The 22,561-nt window shown below is 37.8% G+C and overlaps 1 protein-coding gene across 6 annotated transcripts; it reads right to left on the bottom strand.

The window, feature by feature from the left end:
* Positions 1-3,422: 3,422 nt before the first annotated feature.
* Positions 3,423-21,855, bottom strand: LOC129725022 (protein spaetzle 5). Of its 6 annotated transcripts, none has more exons than XM_055680391.1 (6): positions 21,636-21,855; positions 9,762-10,048; positions 9,481-9,662; positions 6,386-7,104; positions 6,252-6,315; positions 3,423-4,400 (listed from the first exon to the last, which is right to left on the bottom strand). In XM_055680391.1, exons 2-6 carry the CDS (start codon positions 9,795-9,797, stop codon positions 4,229-4,231), a joined length of 1,173 nt encoding a protein of 390 aa, XP_055536366.1. In that variant the 5' UTR covers positions 9,798-10,048; positions 21,636-21,855; the 3' UTR covers positions 3,423-4,228. The 6 variants fall into 6 exon arrangements, with proteins under 6 accessions (XP_055536366.1, XP_055536368.1, XP_055536367.1 ...); XM_055680393.1 differs by having other exon boundaries at positions 9,762-10,067; positions 21,676-21,855; XM_055680392.1 differs by having other exon boundaries at positions 21,676-21,855.
* Between the last annotated feature and the right edge of the window lie 706 nt (positions 21,856-22,561).

Here is a 22,561-nt window from a genome sequence, read left to right as displayed (position 1 = left end):
TTTGTCTCCGCTTGGCGCATTGCATTTCAAATTTGTATGAAAATTTATATGGGAAAACCCACTTTTTTGCATTTACCTTTCTAAAGAGCTCAATAATGCTCTAATAAGGAACTACATTATGTTAAAGTATAGTATTTTAGATGCCTAACAACTTTGCAGAAGACACTGAAGAGCTAGGATCTCCCTAAAAAGAGCTATAGCTGTTCAAAGTTGAGTATATCGATTTGAATGCAGAAAATCTTGTTTTCTGCCAACATTACCAATGTACCGGTGTCAGTAGGATTCCCATCAGAAGTAACCTGTCGTAACGAGTTTATATACTCAGCTGGTTCAAGCAAACAAATTTAGGTCAATATTCTAAGCGTAGGTAGAATCTACAACGTGTTTCAGAGGTTATTTCTGATGGAAATCTGACTGACGCCGGTACACTGACAGTGTTGGCAGAAAAAATGATTTGCAACATAAATTTCGACATAATCAACTTTGAACAGCTCTAGTATTTTTTTGGGACACCTCTTTAGTGTCTTCGGCCAAGCTGTTAGATTATCTTTCCAGAGATTAAGAAAAGTTGAAAAATGTTTGTTTTTGTGTTCTGTGTTAGTGAATAAAAATTATCAAATGTATTTCAACAAAAAAATATTTAATAAAATTCAGTTCACTTCAATTAATTCCCACGTATTTATTTTAGTGATAAAATAAAGTATAGATCTGTAGAACAATCAAGTAGCGACCAAAATCTCGAAGTTTGCATCCAATTCAACCCAAAATGCATAAAATTCTCCCAAATACCAGCGCTTTAGACAGGAAACATAAAAATAAAAAAAAATTAGCTACACGCTTTGAAAATATAAAAAATCTAAAATCAGTACAAGTTAGCTAAAACTCGCCTCCGAAGGCGACAAACACCAAAAATTGTTTTAAATTGCTGTAGACGACAAAGAAGAAGGACAACAAATTAACCAGATTTAGTCCGAAAAATGAATAACGGTTTCAGAGACCAACGAATTTATTTCAAATGCAGCTGAAAACGACCGATAATTAAACAAAATATCCAAGACCTAAACTAACAATGAAAACATCAATAAATTTACAAATTGAAATTGAAAGTTGTTAAACGAAGACGCTTCAAGAAGCAAACCAGAAGTTGTATAAGGATGTGAATTCTAAATTGCTCAAATGTGCATGTGAAGTAGAAATTACATAAGATGCAACATAAGATTTGTTAATATAGTTTAAAACCCAAGTCTCATGAAACGAAAAATTAAGTTATACATAAAGCAATTTAATGTGTCATATAAAGCTGTAAAATGCGTCATTTCTCCAAGTCATATATAATGCAATTTCAGTTTCAAACCAGGCCATTCAAGATAGCCTGCGAATTTATACAAAATCGTAACCATTTTTTAACAATGTACGTATATCGCCTCTAGATTTGTACACATAGGCGCATTTTATAGCATACATCTTATGTGGTCATTTTTACCAAATAAGGGTACACTTAACATAGTTGAGCGCGAGTTATATAAACCAATTTGTTTGCTGGGAATTGACTGAAAATATTTTGAAGAGAAAGTTAACGAAAAATATAATTTCAATTTCAGTTTCGCAAGTACTCAGGAAAACAGGCAAAGAGGAAAAACAAGCTTAATTTACCTTACTTCAGGAAAAGGATGAAAACTATCAAAATTTATCCCAAATTAACTTGGGAAAACTTAAGAACGAATCTAAAAAGTAGAAAGAAAACATACAAAAGATAAAACATCTCTGAAAACGAGGAGAAGTCGAAAAGAAAATAATCTTGAATATAATTTTACTAATTTTGAATTTAACTTTAGTGACCAACGTGTTATAAATAGTTTAAGAGGTTGTTCAGAAGACACTTATGTTTTATGTTAATGTATTACTTGCAGTAGGTTTGGGAATACGATCGATCTGTTCTTATGTTGATCCTGTTGAGAGATAGGTGAAAAGAAATTGTGTTTGGTGAATATTGTGAACTCATTTGATTGTGATGTATTCGGTAGTTTTCGAGCCTATATGGATCAGACAGACAGACAGACCGGACTGCATTTTTATATGTATAGATTGCAACATCTATATTTTCGAACCTAAAGAGTGAATATACATTTATTGGATTGAAGCGTTCATGTAAATCTTTTTTACAAATAAAAGTTTGATTGAGAAAGGCTGGGTCTGACCGCTAGGTGGATTAATTTAGGTTTTTCTTTAAATTTTCTGGTTACTTTTTTCCCCATACAACTGATTGACACCCTACTGTGCATTGCACACGGGGACGCTAGGCAATAAATATATTTCCAACGCAAATTTATATTTATATTTTATTGATTTTTATTTTCACTTTTAAATAGTAACAAATAAAATGACTTGCATGATTACGCGGACATAATTGTGATTACTTCCCCAAACTATGAATTTGTGGTTGAACAGGCAGGTTCCAAAGCCACGAGTCGCCCCTGGTATCGAGATTCCAAGCTGGCAACCTACTAGGAATATCTCGTCTGTTAACTCTTGTTTCTTATACGTCCTGAGTGTCTATCCTTTTTCGACACGCTGGGTAGGAATTTCAAACAGATGTGAGATATCCTTACTTACTTACTTACTTATTCCGGATATCAGGTGTTGAGTGTTTGATGCATTTGACACTTTCCGATGCGCTCATTTTGCGTTATGAAATAATAATGATTAATTCAGACAAACATTCTAGGGTATAGAAGTACCTTATCTTTGGTCGAACCGCAGTGGAGGTAAAATATGACGTTTGATCAAAACGTAGGTGTGAAGAAGAGAATATATTCTTGTTTTCATAAAGCAATAACTTAATAAAATAAAGCATCACTTAACGATAGCCAAAAACTTTTCGTGTTTATTTACTTGTATATTATAACTCTAGTCGTGGGGATTAGAGGGTAAAATGAGTACAAGGGGCAAAACGGCCCCCCCCCCCCCTCTATGTTATATGGCAGCGGCTCTCAACCTTTTTTGTCCGCGTACCCCTTGGCGATATTTTTCACATCGATCGTACCCCCTGGCTTGGAATGTTCTCACAGAATGGGAGAGAGTCGTGGTAGATCATATTGTGGAAGTCTAGTTAAGTTAAACTATGGTTTGTTTGATTGCTACAGTCATGTTTTAAGAGCAGGATTGAACAACAAATGAAGTACATATTATAAAAAATTTCTTTGTCCGCCATTACTGATTTTTCTTTCGCGTACCCCCTGAAGACTTTCGAGTCCCGCCAGGGGTACGCGTACGACTGTTTTTTTTTAATAAGGGGGGGGGGGGGGGTTAGTAGCTGAAGTATTCAGCTGATACCTAACACTGTTAGAAAAATTGTAATTTTAATTGTTAAGATTTGTTTGCTTTCGCAATTAGGACCTATTATTCGTAGGGATTCAAACCTACTTGTCAAAAAAGGGAAGTGAACTTACAACTAACTAAATTGCTAACTTATTGGCTAACCAAACAACTGTCAAAAGGATGTACACGAAACTGACAATAATCTTTTTAATGCAGAATATACTTTCTTGATACAATAATTGTATTTACCGAAAAACGGCAATATGAATGTAGTTTTTTATAGGTTCAAATTTGTTTCTCGTTGCGGGGAATGTGTTGTGTCAGTACGCTATGCTAGCAATTTATTTTAGGTTAGTGTAGAATCGCATTCTGGGTGCTTTTTAAGCAGCGTAAGGTATGAAGCATTGTTCAAATATGCTTAAAATACCTCAAAACGATAATCAAGTGTGAAGGTACAATTTTTCAGGATATTTCAAGATTGAATATAAACTTTACACGAATTTTCTATCCCTGAAATAAATATATCAATAGTACATTAATAAAAATATGAACATAATATTATAGGATTGTTAATGGGTTCGAAATCAAACGCATCGACTCGTTCCTTGGTTTATTTTCTCAAAAAAAAAAAAGATATTATCTAAGATGCTCATTTTTAAAATGGTAGTGAAAAGCTTCATGGTTTGAGCAAATTGTTCTTAAATTTTTGCTAAGCCTATAAAATAATGAAAATAAAAAAAATTACCACTATGAATCACAATTGCGCTGATTACTTGCTAACTTAACGTTATCTGAACGGAGAGAGGTCTTAATAAATAAGTTTTTACTGCTTTAAACATTCAGGCAGTTCATTAACCTCCAGGGCGATTCCTGTGTGGGGTGATAGTAAATCTCTGGATCCCTGGACGCTTCAGTTGTTTGTTGCTAGAGTGCATACGCAACAGCTCGGGAACCAGTACGTGTCGACGTATAAACTCTGCCCATCACTGTCCAGGGTCAATAACCGCTTCTGCGAGAACTTTTGTTCGCACCTGGAGTTATACCCGTTTGGCAGGTTGCACAGATTGGAGCATTCCTTTGACCTAATTGTGAGGGGAGGAAGAAAAAAAAATGGAAAGAATTGCCATCAGTCCATAACTCGAGATTAATGATGAAGCTTGTTAGTATTTGCAGGGGGATCTACAAAGTGTTTCAGCTCAAGTGAAAATAAAATCGGTCTTTAGAGCATTAATGGACCCCAGCATTGCTGGTGGGAATGCAATCCATATGTATAGAAAACCGAACTAACAAGGGTTCCTCCCTCGGATGTGTGTCACCGGGATTTACTTAAAAGAACTCTGGTCAAACCCCTCTCATTTGGAGAGACTTGAACATTTTTTCACAGGTGACTCGACAATAAAAGTTCCAGCGTTTCCGAAGGGGGAAAAATGTCACCTGATTTTCGCTCGATGTAAAAAAAGAACCACTGTTTAGCCCTATTGCGTAACACCCCATATCAGTTGCACTGTAGTATTACTCACGTAGAACGCAAAAATGCGCGTACATATGGCAGTATCCAATTAAGTTCAGTCCCGGTGAACTTGAAAATTCGCCCTTATTTTCCGCCACGAGGCACACTTGCACACGCAGTGCACACGAGAATCCTCGAAAAATATATGATGAAGGAATTTTTGAATGCGAACGCATCGTTTGATATGGTGGAAGCATTGCCTGTTTGGGAAAAATTGTACCCCATTTATAATTTATAGTCCATGCAAACTCACGCGGTATTTCCCCTAGTTTCGCGACAACGTCTCTTTCATTTATTAATACAAGCAAAAGCGCTAGCGAAGAAAATTGAACTGGGGATGGACCCTCGAGTTTTGCACCTACAGATATGGTACGGGAACCCCGGAGGGGTTTATCATTGTCGATTAATATGGGAAGTATTCTGCACTTTTGCCGCCATTGAACCGTGACGAATAGCTGCTTCGCATAGGTCAGTTATGGCTCTAATTAAAAATATGAACTCAACTTCTGGAGAAAACTAAACACTTGACTTTTAGTCGAAAATGAAAGCTAGTCGCTTCGTAAGAACGAAAGATTTCAGCCGGATTCATGAGGATAGTGAGGAGAAGCAGAGTAAGCGCTACGTTGTGAGAGTGGTAAAAATTGAGAGAAACCAGTAAGGCTGTGCATTGCCGACTAGAGCTTACACTACTCGTCGCTAGAAGTCAGGGAGGGTTAATATTATTACAGTTGGTTTCATTTATAGTATGTCGCTTCGGCTTTATCTCAGTTGAATAACATTTTCGGGAACTAGACTGATGTTATTGGTTATCATAAAGAGATCTGTTTGAAAAATATTTCCGGCTATTATAGATTCGAAAAGAAGGGGGAAATAATTCGAAACCAAAATGAAACACAGTTTGCATTACATTGAGTACATATTAATAAAAAGCAAAAGATGTCGGAGTTCTTAGATTGACGTTTCATTTTAATATCACTTGTATACAATTTACCATTTTATATCTGAAGACTTTCTGTAACCCTCTAGTGCCTAGTGCCGCCTTTAGACGGTCTTTAGTTGAACCTCTGAAAAGCTCCAATCAATACTTTAAAAATATTTTTAAAAATTCATAGTAATTTTTTCGAAGTCCGTTTGAAAGCTAACTTGGGCACTCAAGGGTAAAGTTTGAAAAAAGATCCATTTCTGTCAATTGGGTTGTTTAGCTTTTCACGGATTACCGATTTTTATATGTCATCTGAAAGAGTGTAATTTTCTGAGCAACACGTGGTTTCTTAAAACTTTATATCATTATCCTTCGATTTTTAAATGAAGAATAAAAAACATTTGCTTCACACAATTAAAAAATCATTCTCAGGGTTCAAAAGTCTTGGTTTTAGTACCGATTAAGAAAATCCACATAAGGGGTAATTATAAATATACTCACGAGCAAATTTCGGCCTTGACCAGCTGTCGCGAGTCTTCATGATTGACAACGTACATCCAGTTACCTAAAAGAGCGTGCAGAGATGAAAAAAAAACTCATACAAACATTTCACCACCTCAAAAATCGTCACTCACCTTTCGTGTTCAGCGCCGCTTGAGGTGTAACGAACATTTCCCGTGTCTGGCAGAGTTGCGTCCGTCCGTCGCTGATTTGCCGCTTCTGGCGCGATCGAACCAAACTGTCATGGTAGGCTGTATCGTTCATCAGTAACCCAAACACCGCCGCGGCTGGTCGAAAAGGTGACGGTCTAATCTCCAGTTCCGGGGGCAAACGGAATGGAGTCGGGATTAAATCATTCGGGTTTGGCGATTTGTGAACGGTGGAAATTTTAGTCGATGTTCGCTTTTCGCTGAGATCACGTGCGAATCGTTTCAACCATTCTGCAGGGCTGTACTGGGTGACCGGTCGAGGGTAGACATAACCCTGCACTGTGCTTGTCGTTTGCACTTCATGGACCACCTGAGGTCGCACATAACTGTTGAAATTAAACGATTGCTGCGGTTTTGGGATGTAAATCGGCTGCGGCACCGGAGAAGAGGACGGTGCTTTCTGAATATACGCAATGGTTATGGAGTTTTGGCTATGCTGTTGCTGTTTGGGAGGATCATAGATGTAACCATCGAGCGGAATAGGTTTGCTGTTCAAAAGTAGCCCATAAGCCACGTTTTGCATCTCGGGACCGTAAAAATAATGACCTTGCGTTCCTTGTCGGTTAACGTTGAATTGCACACGTTCTTCGCTGGCCAAAATTCGTTTGAAGCCTAATCGGTCTACCAACTGCTGAATTAAAAACCTGTCGCCAGAAGCAAACGAAAGAAGTTGTTAATTCATTAGCTATTACTGAAACAATCGCATTCAATTAAAAAATTCACACTATTGAAATGACAAAAAAGCCCAATGCATAATCGTTGATTTTTCTGTGGTACTGGTTCAGCAGTTCTGAGCGTGTTTAGTTCACGCTTTGGTGCGCTTTGCAACTCACCCTCCAGTTTAAAAATTATATTCAAAGGCGGTTTAAAAGTAGCACGCGAAGAAATAAAAAAACCTTCACCTTCGCCATACATAAAAAAGCCGGCCGACGCGACGCCGCAACCCAGGGATAACTATCAGCAAAAAAACTGTAACTTATTCAGGTAGCCGCGAGTAGTTTGAAGCTTAAGTTTCTTGACCACCCGACTGTGTTTGTTTGCCTCTTGAGAGCGCTCTAGTAGCTAATCTATTTTTATCCTATGACACGCACGTAGCATAATACTGAAATCACCTTTGGCTAAAAAGTTGGAATATTTTTCGAAACTTAATTCAATTCGATTCATTCGTAATTTCTTTATTTATAAACTTAGTGTGACAAATTATGAGTGCAGTCTGTTTCAAAGCATAGAGAAACAAAAATCTTGGTCTGATTTTGTCTTTCGTTGAAATAACATGAAATTTAGGACTTAATTCGACAAAGAATTAAACAGCGGTAACAGACTGGTCGATCAGATTCAATTATCCTTTTTTTTAATAGGGGGGAGTTTGTAATCATTTATTTATGTACTAAAATATCTATTCAGAATTAATATTGTGTGTTCTGCCACAAATGGTGACATTTCAACACTATTATATATATATATATATATATATATATATATATATATATATATATATATATATATATATATATATATATATATATATATATATATATATATATATATATATATATATATATATATGTACGCTTTTTTTAAATTATTGAATGTTATTAGCTTTCGCAGTTAAGTTAATGTAATTGTAGGAAAATTACTAAACCTTCTTGTCAAGGAGAAAAAAAAAGGAATAGAAAAAAAGGAATGATTCAATTATCCTTAATTCGGATGAAACTTAGCGCACACCTAAGGTATAAGAAAATACTCTACAATGAAAAAACAGTCTTTACATTGTTTGAGTTATATAAAATTAAATTTCAATTACGCCGAAAACGGATGCGTTAGATTTTAACTTTTATGCAATTGTTCTCAATTTGTTATAAATACATGAACAACAACATATTGTTGGGAATTATGCTGCCTAGCTGCTTCGTTTAAATAATCTTTGAATTTCTTTTCTTTCCATAACTTTGTACCACATATAAAATTGTTATGAAGTTTGTTACTTGTAAATTTGAGAGATAACTCGTTCGTATGGCCCTAGTTATGTTCAAATAAGTCGTGTGATCTTTGAGATAATGGACTTACATTGTTTTTACAATTTAATAAATAACGGTTGAAATATAAGTCCGATTATAATCAAATAGAATGGGAACCTATAAAGCAGCCAAACTTTGTAACCACGTGTTCAATCATTATAATTCATCAGTTAACCCTAGGGACGTTGCGATACCATCGATACTAACACAGAATCGATCCTTCTGCTTCCGATACTTGAATATTTGGTATCGATGTTTTACCAACGATACTTCATCAATATCGATACACGCCGCTCAGTATCGAAAAAAATCAAAACAACCTAAAGAAGTACGAAGGAAACAGCAAATTTCTTGTTTCCTGTGCCATTTTGTTGCATCGCATGCATGCATGCCATCTCATCAGCGATGCTAATTCAACAGATATTTCTGTAGATTGACCTACGGAAACGATCCTCTTCTACGGTGATCCGAAGGTCAAATCTACTGAGCCATACGAGCCGCTTTTTTCGAAAACGGGAGGGTTAACTAGGGACGTTGCGATACCATTAAACATCGATACTTAGAATCGATACTTGTATCAAGAGTAGGTACTGATACTCTGATAGTATTGAGGCTAAGGTATCGTTACCTACATGTATCGTTGTGCAATACCATTTAATTAAAAATAAAAATCATAATTCTTTTATTATTTATTTCTCAAGATGAAAACGTGTAATTCAATTAAACCGTTCATTTTCATTTACTGAACCTAGAGAAAAAACAGCTTCTGCAGATACCGAAGGCATTTTTGTCTTTCTTATTTTACGCGCATAATGGCCTCACAATATTGAAATTATAACGTTCGTCGACTATTTCTTACCACCGAAAATCAAACTCAATGTGCGAAGATTTTTTTTATGTTCCATGAAATTGTACTTCCGTCCTAGCCGCGAATGATACTTTGGCACACGCAAAAAAAAAAAAAATCTACCCACTTTGAAAAAGATAAAAATAGCTACTTACGTCGGGTAATCGTCATTGTGCTCGCAGTAGGTCTTCCCCGGCGAGGCACATTTGGGCGTTATCCCAGGTGGAGCCGGAACAAACGTACACGGTGCCTGCCCGTACAGACCACATTTCTTCTGCTGCTGGCCGGGTGAAGGTGGTGCGAGGGCGAGTACCGCAGTCAAGTGTATCACGTAAATCTGTTCAAGTAGATGGGTGAAACCAGTTAGTGGTTACAAACCGTATTTAGAAGAACATCCTATTCAAGCGCCGTTGATAGGGGATCATTGAGTACTCACAAGTGCCGCCGCCGTTACACGGCTGGAACTGGTCATGATGAGTTTGTTTTTTCTCTCTCCACTAGCCAGTACAATGATATGCCTTCTTCCTTCGTAGTAGGTTCAATCACAAACGATTTGTTTAATAAGCAGTTCACACGCCACCGTAACCTTACCGGATTTCAGCAGATTACGGGCGAAGTTAATGTTTTATCTTCTTTTTTCTGTTTTGACCACACTGGAAACAGCTGATATCTACGACATCGTTCTCTTGAGAAGCTTCTTTCTACCGCGAACTATTGAATTCTCTACAAAAATGTACTAGAACTAGAGTTCAAACGTAGAAGATTGAGCTGATTTGATCTTTCAGCTCCGTTGAGCAAATGATATTCTTCACAATGCAGTGGAATCGCGTGAAAACCGACAGTTGCAATTAATATTTCATCAGATGTTAAACTATTTTTCGATAGACTGTACAATAAACGCTAGATGATGCGTTCCTAGACACGCGAGTAACAGCAGTAATTCAGTATCATAAAAGGTGTGATTAAATCAATCGCTCGCATCAAAACTACTTCGTTCAGCCTAATGCACAAATTAGTCTATACCCATTTCAACTTTTTTGAGAATAATCAAAAGCCAATGAAGCAATATAATTTTAATAGTCTTTTTGGATAAATTATGTTGTACTATGCCAATAGTGCCGCAGTATTTTTTTTCCTTTCAAGGGGTGCGTGAACATCATACAACCCAAACACGTCCCCCGATGCGGACGGTTATAACTTCTTTGAATAAATCTAATGTGGTCACATTTGAGTTCACCGCGGTTGACATACGCGACATTGGTGGGAGAGTTCAGCGTGTAGCGTCACAGACAAAAGATCACTGCAGTAACATTGAGGGGGTTGACAAGTACTAGACTTAACTAAACTAACTACTTCCCACAGTGAAACAATTTTACTGCAAAACTATACGATACTCCCGTCATCATTCGACTGCAACCGAAACCGCGAGGTGGTTTGCCACCAATTGTCTTGTTGTTATGCAAGGAATTGGTTTGAGTTGAACGTTTATTGTTGCACACCAGGCGCGCTAACTTCCAGCTCATTCAAGTGCAATTTAAACTACGTTGCAAATAGCGCAGGTTTGTTGTTTGCCATTGCATAGCCTACCGTTGAAGTCTCCTCATGCGATTATGTCAATCTAACTGGCGATGACGATGGGTCTCAAGTCGATGATGAGTTGATTTTCGATTGGTTAATAATTAGGTTTAGTGGATCACAAACAAGCATGAGCATTATTTGGCCAATATAGCCATACTCAAATTATAAAGGTAACACGCCATAATACAGCTATCAGACGACGAGACCGGAATGCACAATTAGCTTCGGTATTTCCCTTTAAATTGAAGGTGAATTGTTGCGTATGTTAATACTGGTGGGTATAACGGCAAAGAAGGGCTTATGGAGTACGTTTCGGCCGACCATTGCTAGTTATTACCTTGGTCAATGCTAATTTTTGATAGTAGTTAGAATAGGTTGACTTAGTAATTCGATCAAAGTCAAGTTGGCAGTCATTGGTAAGTTCAATGAATTTTACCCAAATGTATTTTTTTGGAAACAGCCATGAAAACGATTCATGACAAAGCTGAAGGTTACATACATATTCACTATTGGTCTCGTGCCCTTCGATCTATTCCGGTTTTGGGAGTTTGAAGAGATTTTAAAATTTATTGAAATTGTTTTCGAGGTAGCAGAAAATAATTTGAAGATCTATTAACCGCGTACCTTTCAGTGGAAGGTAACTTTCTCCCTCTTCGTCTGATATCAGTAGGAAAGGCTCAACGTCTACAGACACTTGTTATGTATAAAACTGAGCATCTACAAGCGCTGACTAGCTAGATTATTGCACTTTAATTTTACAGACGATAAAAAAGCACACATGCACTCTTCATGTTATCGCTTCTGGTCAGTGAGTTATGATGTAAGAAAAATTTGTTAACAGATAGCCGGTAAAAATCAAGCAAAGATTGGCGTGCGCACGGGAAGGAGTGGTTTAGGGACTTCGTGGGTGAACCAAGTTTAACTGAGAATAACTACAATCGAAGCTATTTAAAATTAATAAAGATGTTGCAGTCAGGTAACGCTGCAATGCTTAGATTGACAGAATCCTCATGTTCAAAAATTTGGCTACGTCCTTACGGTCGGTTGGGGAAGGTCAGTTAGCTGCAAGTTTGCAGAGTCCGCTGTGACAAGCGGGTAGTCGTGGTTTCGAATCTTATTAAAATTCAGGACATCCGATATCAACGGGTATAGGCGTGGGCTTATTCGCAGGCCAAATGCCACTTTACAAAAAAGGCCCTCTTAAAATAAAACTGACCAGTGGGACTTCCAATTACCTCTCCAGTGAATTATAATCGTTCATAATACTGACCGGAGGCAGCGATACTCGAAGTAGTAAGCTTAAAACGGAAGGGTTAAAAAGAATACACACAAGCACGAATTAAAATTAAATAATATTCATGTCACTAACTCTCAATCGTTATAGGGAGGGGAACGGCTTAAGCAGTAGCGCCTATTTTAATCAGTCAAAGAAAACAGGCCTCAAACTCCTGCAGTTTGATCAATATCGACTATTTCAATGATGGAAACCAAAACTTTGATTGTCTAGCTGTCTCACGAATATAAGAAATACCGTTAATCACAGAGAAATCTGTGAACGATTGCAATTGAAACAAATCGACCTATATTGCAGCCATTCAGGAGCCACTTCGGGTGCTGAAAAAAAAAACGCCTGAAAACAGATGGAAACTGCTTAAAATAGGTTCGGGGTGATTGGAATAGTGTCCCTCGATTGGTAACTTTGATTGATGATTGTTAAAGTTTGCTAACTTAGTTTTACAATTTGAAAACAAGTTCTGACAGAGAAAACGATAGAGAACAGGTTGATATACTACTGTTTGAGTTTCACCCAACACATTTCGAGTATTTCGTCTGAATACACAGGCGGTTCCTAAAGCTGCTTAAAATATGTTCCCTACCCTACCAAAAAAGATCAAAACAATGGTCGCAGTGGTCCAAATCTTACAAAAAAACTTTCAATCGTAATAATGCTGCTAATAGTAGAAGTGCAGAATACAGCAAGATGAGTCCATACAGTAATAAACAACAGGGAAAAGAAAAAGAAAGTGGGTAAAATCGTTGTTGCCAGAGACCTAGTTTACTTCAGCATCTAATCTCTAACGACTGTAACGGAAAGGAAGGTTACATTGTCACCGTGATAATTGACGGGTTTTATACTTTTACCCTTCCCCCTACAAGTCTATATGTAGACTCTATTGCTCTCCTTTATCGAACCTCGTTAGTTACCCTGTCAATTATAGTTGCCTGGAGAGGTATTTATGCGTAGAAGTTCCTCTGACATCGAACGGTCTAATTCTAATTCGATTCGTACTTATGGCCATTCGTATGTCAAAGCGGACTCTGTAACCCTAAGCACGGTGCTTCCACAGACCGTTATTAAAAAAAAAATATCCAAAGAATCTGAGTACACCATTCGGTTCGTTATGACGTCCAGAATCTATGGTCAAAATTTCAAAATCATCGTACGGTACATTTTTGTGTAATGCCCTTCTAAAGGTCACAAAGTACTAAAACGTGATAAAAATCGACGAAATACTTGTTGTAAAGCACCTTTTTCAACAACCATTTTATGAAATAACTTCCGGAATAGTTTCTACACATTCCAAGTATTATATTTCAAAACATTAGCAAATGGTGAAAAGACTTATTCGAAAATCTCACAGTGCACAGTAGTCTTAATTCGAAAATTTGTGATCGCTTTAGATTTGACTGCGAAAAATTGATTTTATGTACTCAATGTCTTTAGCAAAATTATTTCATGGAACAAAGCCTTACTTTTGGCGTTTTTGGTTTTTCGATCAACCCATCTAACAGTTAGATAAAAAATATATAAACGTGCTTTTCAACAAGTTTTTCGTTGTTTTTATATCACGGTATTATACTTTACGACTTTCAAGAGGGCATTACTCAAAAATGTACCGTACGATGATTTTGAAATTTTGACCAGAGATTCTGGACGTCATAACGAATCGAATGGTGTACTCAGATTCTTTGGTGCATTTTTTTTATAATAACGGTCTATGGGAGCACCGTGCTTAGGCTATGAGAGCTCCTCTGAGATGTAACAGGCAGTGCAGTTAAATTTCGAGTCGTTCATTTGAAAACGATAAACATATTTAAGCGAATCGGTAAATCCTAGCAACCTTCCTTTCAACGTGACGTTTAAACATATAAGCCTTCACTTGACAGGCCAAATTGAGTTAGGTATCCATGATGGAGTAATTCATTCGATTGAGTGACCACACATTATTTTGATACAGCTCAATCTCAACAACAATTTAATTTGTTGTATACATTGAAAACATCAGCATTTCATTTGAGTCAGTCATGTGTGTTTCAATTTATTTTCGCGAGTGGAAACAGTGGATCGGTGGATAAGAAAATCCTTCCTTTAACCTCTTGACATATTTTGATCATGCAACTAGGGTAGGGGACGATTACCTGAACCAGTAAAAGCAACTATTCGAAACGGGGAGTTGACTAGAAATCGCCGCTGGAGTCACTAGTCCTCAAAATGATCAACTATGGAACGGATCAACTGCGCCGAGAACTACACGGTATCTCTGTAGGTTTTTGGGTTGTTTTGGTTTTTGAGATGTTTGACGTTTTACATTTCGTTGCGAATTGTGAGAAAGAACACAACTTCTCTGCGGCAGGAAATATATCGATTTTCAAGGATAGACGCTACTCTCGAAGGTTTGAAAAATGATGAATTTTCGTGATTTTTATGAAGGATGTTTAGAAAAAAGTTAAGTGTAGCGGTGTTTTGGCTACTGTTTAAGGTTTATTTGAAGATGTATTTCGCATCTCGTGTATGCAAATATAGTGAGTATTACCCTGTTGTAATGGTCTGAATCGGTGAATTTCATTTATATATTTAAGAAATCGGTTGGCAACTGGCTGGACACGTGTAACTTGAGACCCTAATGCGGCAATTCAACTCTGTCCTGCAACTCCTATCCCAACCTCCACGTGGTGCCGACCGGAATACGAGTAACCTTAGCAGAGATCGGGTAACCAACCCCCGGTAGAAACTATGGTCGTATGCTGACTGGAAAGGGGGTCGTAAACGGCTGTATCCCAAAGGGGCGGCATACAACAGCGTCTGACCCGGAGCGGGCGGCTGAATTATGGAATGCTGTATCCCGCCAGCTATACCTAAGATGGCAGCCCCATCAGCAGGATGTAGGTATCGCAACCCTGGTAAGGTAGCATGCCGAAACCTTTCTTCAACCACGAACAACGAATTCAGAAATATGGAACGGATCAATCCGCAGAGACCTAGGCTACGAACACGGAAAAAGATTAAGGTAAACGATTGGAAATTGGGCACTTGGAACGTCCGATCTCTCAATGAACCGGCGCGGACTGGCTTGCTTGCTCGAGAACTACAGCGACAGGGAGTCGAAATCGCAGCGATTCAGGAATTCCGTGCAGTGAACCCTATTGCACGCACTACTTTCACATTTATTACCACATCTAATACAGTGGCGGCAAAGCAGCAGAACGGGGCGTCGGTTTCGTAGTGCTGGGAAATCAGTAAACAAGAGTCATCCGGTGGAAGCCCGTAGATGACCGTGTTGAGGATTAAGGGCAAATTCTTCAACTACAGTTTAATCAACACCTACGCACCTACAAACGAAAATCCGATCCGATCCGATCAAATCCGATGAAGTCAAAGATGAGTTCTATGACAAGCTTGAGCGAATCTATGATTAGTGCCCAAAACACGACGTAAAAGTCGTCATCGGAGACGCAAACGCACAGGTTGGGAGGAAGGAATTCTTCCGTCTGGTCATTGGAAGACATAGCCTCCACTCGTCAACCAATGAAATCGGCCTGAGGCTGATAAACTTTGCCGCGGCCAGAGGAATGGCCATTTGTAGTTCCTATTTTCCACGTTGGAATATTCGGAAACACACCTGGAGGCATCCAAATGGAGAAGCCTGCTCCCAGTTCGATCACGTACTAATTGACGGTTGGCACTTTTCGGATGTCACTGATGTTAGGTCTTTTCGGGGACCAAACATTGACTCTGATCATTATCTCGTCGTTTGTAAGATCCGCGCACGGTTGTCGAACGTGCTGAAATCTCGCACAGAGAGGACGACGCGTTTCAACATTCAGCGGTTGAAAGCTGATGGCGTGGCAGCAGAATACGCCAGAGAGCTGGATCAACGACTCGCAGAACTACTCGAAAGCTCTTGCTTTGATTCTGACGGCCGAACTGCCCATTAATGCATAACAGTTCCATGTCAATTTCCATTACTTTTGAGATAAACCTCAAAAACTTCTTCACATTACGTGTGCTCTCGAAGATCACAAGAAAAGGCTATGATGGAGAACATACAGGGTGTTAAGGAGCTCACTTGAAATTCTTCAAGGGGTTATAAAGGACCCTGTTTGATGAAAAAAATTTTTCTACGTATGTAGCGATAATTTAATTACTGCAGAGTTATTCACTTTTTTCAGTTTTCAGTTATGTTTGCCTTTAACGAGTTCTAGCACAAGAAGTGTGATAGCTAGCTTAATTCTGTTGGTGTCGTTAGAAAGCTGAGAAAATTTTGTAATCAATAGTTTCAAACACTAAATGAAGGCGCAGTTTGTTGCTTTTAAAGTGAAATAGCAGCCGAACTGAAAGAGTTAGATGCTTGGTGTCAAAGAACAACTTGTAGAGTAGACTCCAATGTTCAATTTGGTTGCCAACAAAACCCATGTTTATCAAACATTTCAGAGAGAATTGCAGTTTAGTTCTCAAAAAACATTTGATTTCGCATTATTATTCTCTCTAATTTGAGTTTTTAGCATATTTTTGATAATGATTTTCTTAGCTTTCCAACGAATCCAACAGAATTGAGCTAGCTCTCATACTTCTTGTACTAAAGCTCGTTGAAGGCAAACATAACCGAAAACGGAAAAAGTGGAAAACTCTGCAGTAGTTAAATTTTGGCCATATGTGTAGAAAGATTATTTTCATCAAATAGAATCCTCTATCACCCTTTGAAGGATTTTAAGTCAGCTCCCTAACACCCTGTATATACCTAGGTCAATCCCATGTTACAAATAAACGTAACACAGGCTCAGAGCTAAAAATAACACAGTGCAACAAAAATTGACTTTTTTCTGCCTTGGTTTCTATATACAATTTTTTGTGTATTTTGATGCAAAACCAAATTTTCCCGAGTTTGAACATATTTCAACTTAAGAAACTTAAAAAATTTTCGTTGTTTTTTCGACGCCATTTTGTTTTAAGACCAAACATCAAAATTCTAATAGTTTTTCCACATATTAGCCTCTTCTAACCCATTTCAAAAAAACAGATCTTAAATCGGACGAAAACTGAGCTCAAAACGGCGATTCTACGAAAACGGTTTCAGCATGATTTTAGTATATTTCACAAAGCAAAATAATATCGAGTATGTCTGAGCATTAATGGTTATACGCTAATATCTAAAAGTGGTAGTCAAATTATGTCTTATATTGAGTAAAAAAGTCTCATAAATCGATTGGTAGTCTGATCCACGTAAAATGTCAACAACATATCAATTTTGCCCCAATTCTCCTACAATACTAAAATAGGTTCTTCTCGACGTTAGATTAACTTATTTGAAAACCGGTTAATGTAATGTTGAGAGTGTAATCGATACTTTAAGATAGAATAACAATTTGTCTTCACATGATCCGTCATTTCTTCCGTCAATTGAAAGTCATCAGTTTCATTTAAAATGATTCGATGAACATCAGGCGGAAAAACCCGTGATTAAAACTGTTTGATAGGGAAATGTTCATCCTGATTCGATGACAGTAGCCGAAAAGAATTTTCAATTTCATTGTTATGTTTCGAAAATGTAGAGCCCTGCTTTCAACACTCTTTAGCGCCAAGATTACGATAGACTACCTTGTATCAAAAAGTTTATAACTTTTATCCAACACCTAATAATATAACTCCCTGAAAATAATGTGACGACCCTAAAAAGATTCAAAATGGTATCGACTTCAGGATTTACGGCCTGTCGATATGGTTCCGAAAATACTCATTTTAGATGGTATTCGGACATTTTAGGCTGTTTAGGTTGTTATGAAACTGGAAGTCATCATCTTTCCAATATAATACCAGAATTTGATTTCTAGCCTCTGGGCATCATCCCAATTACGGGAATAGCCGTATTGAGTGGTATCCAGTCGTTTTAGGCTGATTTCCAAAAACCGAAAGTCAACATCTTGAACTTAAAAATGGTGTCTGGGGTCGATTTCCGGCCTCTGGATATCTTCCCGGTTTCGGAAATATTATTATTAGATGTAATTTGGACGAGTTTTTACCTCATATTGGTCAAAATCTGCGTTCAAAATAAGGCTCTATATAATTCAATAGTAAAATAGTTAGCTTCATAAAATCACAATCTTTCAAATTCCGGTGGACGCTTGGTTAATTTTCCAACCGATTGCTACAAGAATGAAGGAAATCTATTCAAAACTGACCGAGTTATTAGTATTTGATACTGGACTATCTTCGTGACGCTTTAGATGTTTCCGGAAGACAATTCAGAATGTTGCCATAAGACGTCAAAATATGTTACCTTCTTCGTCAAAATATGTTGCCTTCTTCAAGTATGATTAAGGACATTCAAAAATGCTTTTGTAATACTCACAATAGTGACAAGACAAGTGTTTGATTTAGCATCGTCTGGATTGCCATTTACCGATGACACGGGATGATACTAGTTCTCTTGTTATTGTTATTAAACAAGGCATAACAATTATAACACACACTACACACACTCAAGCTGGCCAAATGGCTGAAAGTAACCGCGACGCGACAAATCCGGACAGAATAACTAACACATCCGGACATATTCAGCAGTGCTATGCAGTGCTGCGGTTCGCCGGTTGATCCGTCTGCTGTGGAGCCCTGCGATCAAATAAATCGCTTGCTCAGTCTTGCTGCTCTGTCACTTGTTGCTGGTCGAGTAAATCATTTCCTTGCTATACTGCCGTGCATATCAAGTCTGCCCCATGTGCATTTTTAGCAAAATTGAGTTAATAAGCGGTAATGGTAGCTAACTATGCATAGTTTCGTAACGATGTATGAAATCGATAACTTTGTTTTGAAAAATTTCGAGAAAACGTTCAAACATATTGACCCATCTCGTAAGAAGCAGTGGTATGAAATCATTTAAAAACGCGTTTTTCTCAGCTTGCTGAAAATGCAAATGGGACTGACTTGCTATGCGCGGCAGTATAGTGATTGGATTAATAATTGAGACTAAATTTCGGCATTAGCATGCTTTGATACATGACTACTAAGAGGCGTGTCTTTGAGTACCAGAGCGAGTAAAACACCAAAATTAATCGGTTATTGAGTCAAATCGTTTGTATCATTTAGCGTCGGCTGCGCTGGGGAAGAAGGCCTTGTTTTAGCTCTGATTGGTCGTAACATGGCTCTACATTTTTTAATAGTACATTAGTTACAGTCAGAATTTTCCGCATTTTGGTGGACGAATAGCTTATTTTTTAATCGATTTATGTAAGAATTAAACAATTCCGTTGGAAACTGATTGAGTTTGCAGCATCTGAAGGTGGGCAATTTTCGTAACGCTCTCGATGTTTTCGGATTTTTAATTTGTACCCCTATGTATGTTGCTATAAGACGTAATTCTACGTCAAACCAACTTGTTTTTAAGCCACTGATGAAAAGACTCTTTTAAAGCAGCAGTTTAGCAGTAAATAAGATACCTAAGTTGATTTTATCTTAAATTAGTTTGTTACTTATTAGAATCGAAGTCGTAATGAATGCCAAACTGGGACCACCATCAATATGCGCCGACTGCAAAGAACAGAAAATTGAGGTGTACCAAAACACAGGACTGGTCTTGGTAATCTAGAGATGATGGTCCCACCTCATACCCCTACATCGGTTTGAGCTGGTCGATTTATCTATGAAAGATATTATTTGGAGACATACAATGTAACCAGTAGGTAAACAAATAACGGACTGGTTATTAATACAGACATAGGGTGTGGGACTACTTCGGCAGGGGTTTTCTTCGTCATATATTTCTCATTAGAATGAAGCAAAAATTAAGATGAAAAAAACCCCTGACGAACTAGTCCCACACCCTAGTAACCCTTCAAAAGAATACCAAAAAATTTAAAATAAAAGAAAAACGATTTTCCAATAACATCATTGATGCAAGACTCATCCAAAACATTTCCAACCCGAAAATTATCTGGATTTGGTTGGGAATCAAACCTAACATTTAGGAGCTCTAACTAATCGGAACCCCTGAAACCCCGAAACTGCAGAAGAAATGATGGAAACTAATTTGTCGGGGCCAGCACCAGCGAATACTTATCATAAAGCTTGTGAAATCTTCATCCTAGGAATTGAAGGGCATTGAGTTTTTTCAGCCACACAAATATGCAGGAGGAGTCAAAATTTCCCAGTATTACTTCAATAGGGATAAAAAGTTCTTATTTTCCTTTGGATTGAAATATCCAGAGCCGGTATTTTTTTTTTGTTCACACAACATTTATTTGACACGACACACTAAGAGCCAGTATTGCTATGAGTCACATACAAAAAGTCTGAATAAAAGGTTAAGTTGTGTCTATGCCAAAAAACGGGGAAAAACATAAAAAGTCTCCCGAAGCTTTTAAGTCCAAAGACAATGGACGACTTTCTTGAATCAATAAACTTGCCGTTGTTCCTTCAAATAAAAACCAATTTTCGCACCAATCAGGCAAAGGAAAAGCTCTGGTTGCTTTTCTCGATATTAAAGGAGCAATCGGTATGGCATGTTTTATCCCAATGCAACGAACTTTTAGAAGGTCAGCCGAACTAAAGGCCCAGTTACACATACGGCATAATTTCAGCATTTATAGAATTTCTAGAATTTCGGTTGGAATGGCTGATCGGGAGAAAACCTTCAGTTCTCTGATAATAAGTGAGAATTTCGATGTCAAAACTGATTAAACAAAAAATCAGTTTATATTGAGTTTATAAAAATATTTCCTAAAAAATCGCAAATATCTATAGTGCCGAGAGCGGAAATAAATCCGTTGCAAAATCAAAATTCTTATTTATCAGTTTAATGCGTAAAATTATTACTAAAAGTGCTGCCATGTGATGCATTTCTGAGTATTTATTCCTTATCTGCCATCACTAAACGATAGGGGCAAAGTTCACATGCGAAAGTAGTGCAGCCAGTAGGAATACAATATTTTACACTCATCTGCGTGTTGCACGCATTACACGAAATTGAACCATATTTAAAACCACATTTATTAATTACTAACACGGAGTGGCAAGCGGTTTTCTGATCATAATTAAATGTGAGCACGTTTTTTTTTCTACTCACAATTGAATAAAAATTTTCTGATAGGTATATAAGATATAGAAGAGTTAATCTTGATCATCAAAAATATTATTAAAAATATCAGTACTGTATTTTTTTTTCTTGCAATATTGCCTTGAATGATTCAATCAATTTTACAACCAATAAAATGTATTCCAAAGAATAGAAGTCACGAGAAACCAAGTTCAACAATGGGAAAAAAGTAATAACAACGGAAAGTTTAAGATACACAAGCTAATCTTGCAGAATCTGTATCATTCGTGCGCACTGATCACTACATATAGAGTCAACTTTTTTTGGTTCGATAAATAGTGTCATGCACCCATCTGAAGCTCCTCGAACAATAACTGCAACCAACAGAGCAAAGCGATGTATACACATTGTCAAAGAATATTTACTGTTGATAGAAAAACTTTGAAACAACTATTAAACACGCACTTTTTTCAATTGTAATCAAATATTAAGTTTCACATTTTAAATACACTATTACGATTAAACGTCTTCAATTTTTTTTCACAGTACTACACAGTACTACATCACTCTTTTGCTTGTCCTTTTTTCCTACCAACCGATCCGCGAATGAAAACCGCGAAAAAACAACTGATCGCGAAACCTGCCGATCATTAACTGCAACCTGCTAGCGTTATGTCCGGCAACTTAACTGTAATTTCGTATTGCGCTTAACCACAAACTCATCAGCCGGATCTCTGAGATTTATAAACTGCGCCTCAACAACCCTTCAACTCCGACGATCAATTCTCTCTGTCCACAATCTCACTGCTTCTTTTTCTCTCTGTTGATGTTTAGTGTGAGAAAGGACGAACCGGGTCGCGTTCGGGTTGCTGCGATTGCTCTCGCCTCTACGAACGGAGGCGCGCTCCCTGCAGTGGGCCGAGACCGTCAATAGACAAACCACCACCCACCAGAATCACCCAATCCGCGATCGAAAACCTTTTTTGGACGAACGAGAGCAACCTCTTGAAAGAACAAGTCTAGTAGTAACCGTTCCGTTCGTCACGCCATAGACCAGACCGGATGAGATCCGGCAAAGTTCAACACTCGCGATCGATACTGACTAATGAATGAATGACTCATCTGTGGTCGTTTATGAATGGGATCGTGAAAGGGTCGTGCTTGAACTGCGATCATCGATTCATACAGCTGAAGCACCCCCAGAGAGGCGTTGATCTCAGCCTAGACTCTATAGACAGTGTGTTGTGTCACGTTACACTCTAGGAATATTGGGGGCTACACTGAATGTGAAGAGGCTGTTCGTTTCAAACAATCCGTTATGGCCCATAACGAGAGTTTGTAAAATTGCACG

The sequence above is a fragment of the Wyeomyia smithii genome, chromosome 2 (assembly GCF_029784165.1).
Source record: "Wyeomyia smithii strain HCP4-BCI-WySm-NY-G18 chromosome 2, ASM2978416v1, whole genome shotgun sequence".
NCBI lineage: Eukaryota > Metazoa > Arthropoda > Insecta > Diptera > Culicidae > Wyeomyia > Wyeomyia smithii.
The sequence above is the reverse complement of the archived record's forward strand: the minus strand, read 5'-3'. Positions and strand labels throughout refer to the sequence as shown.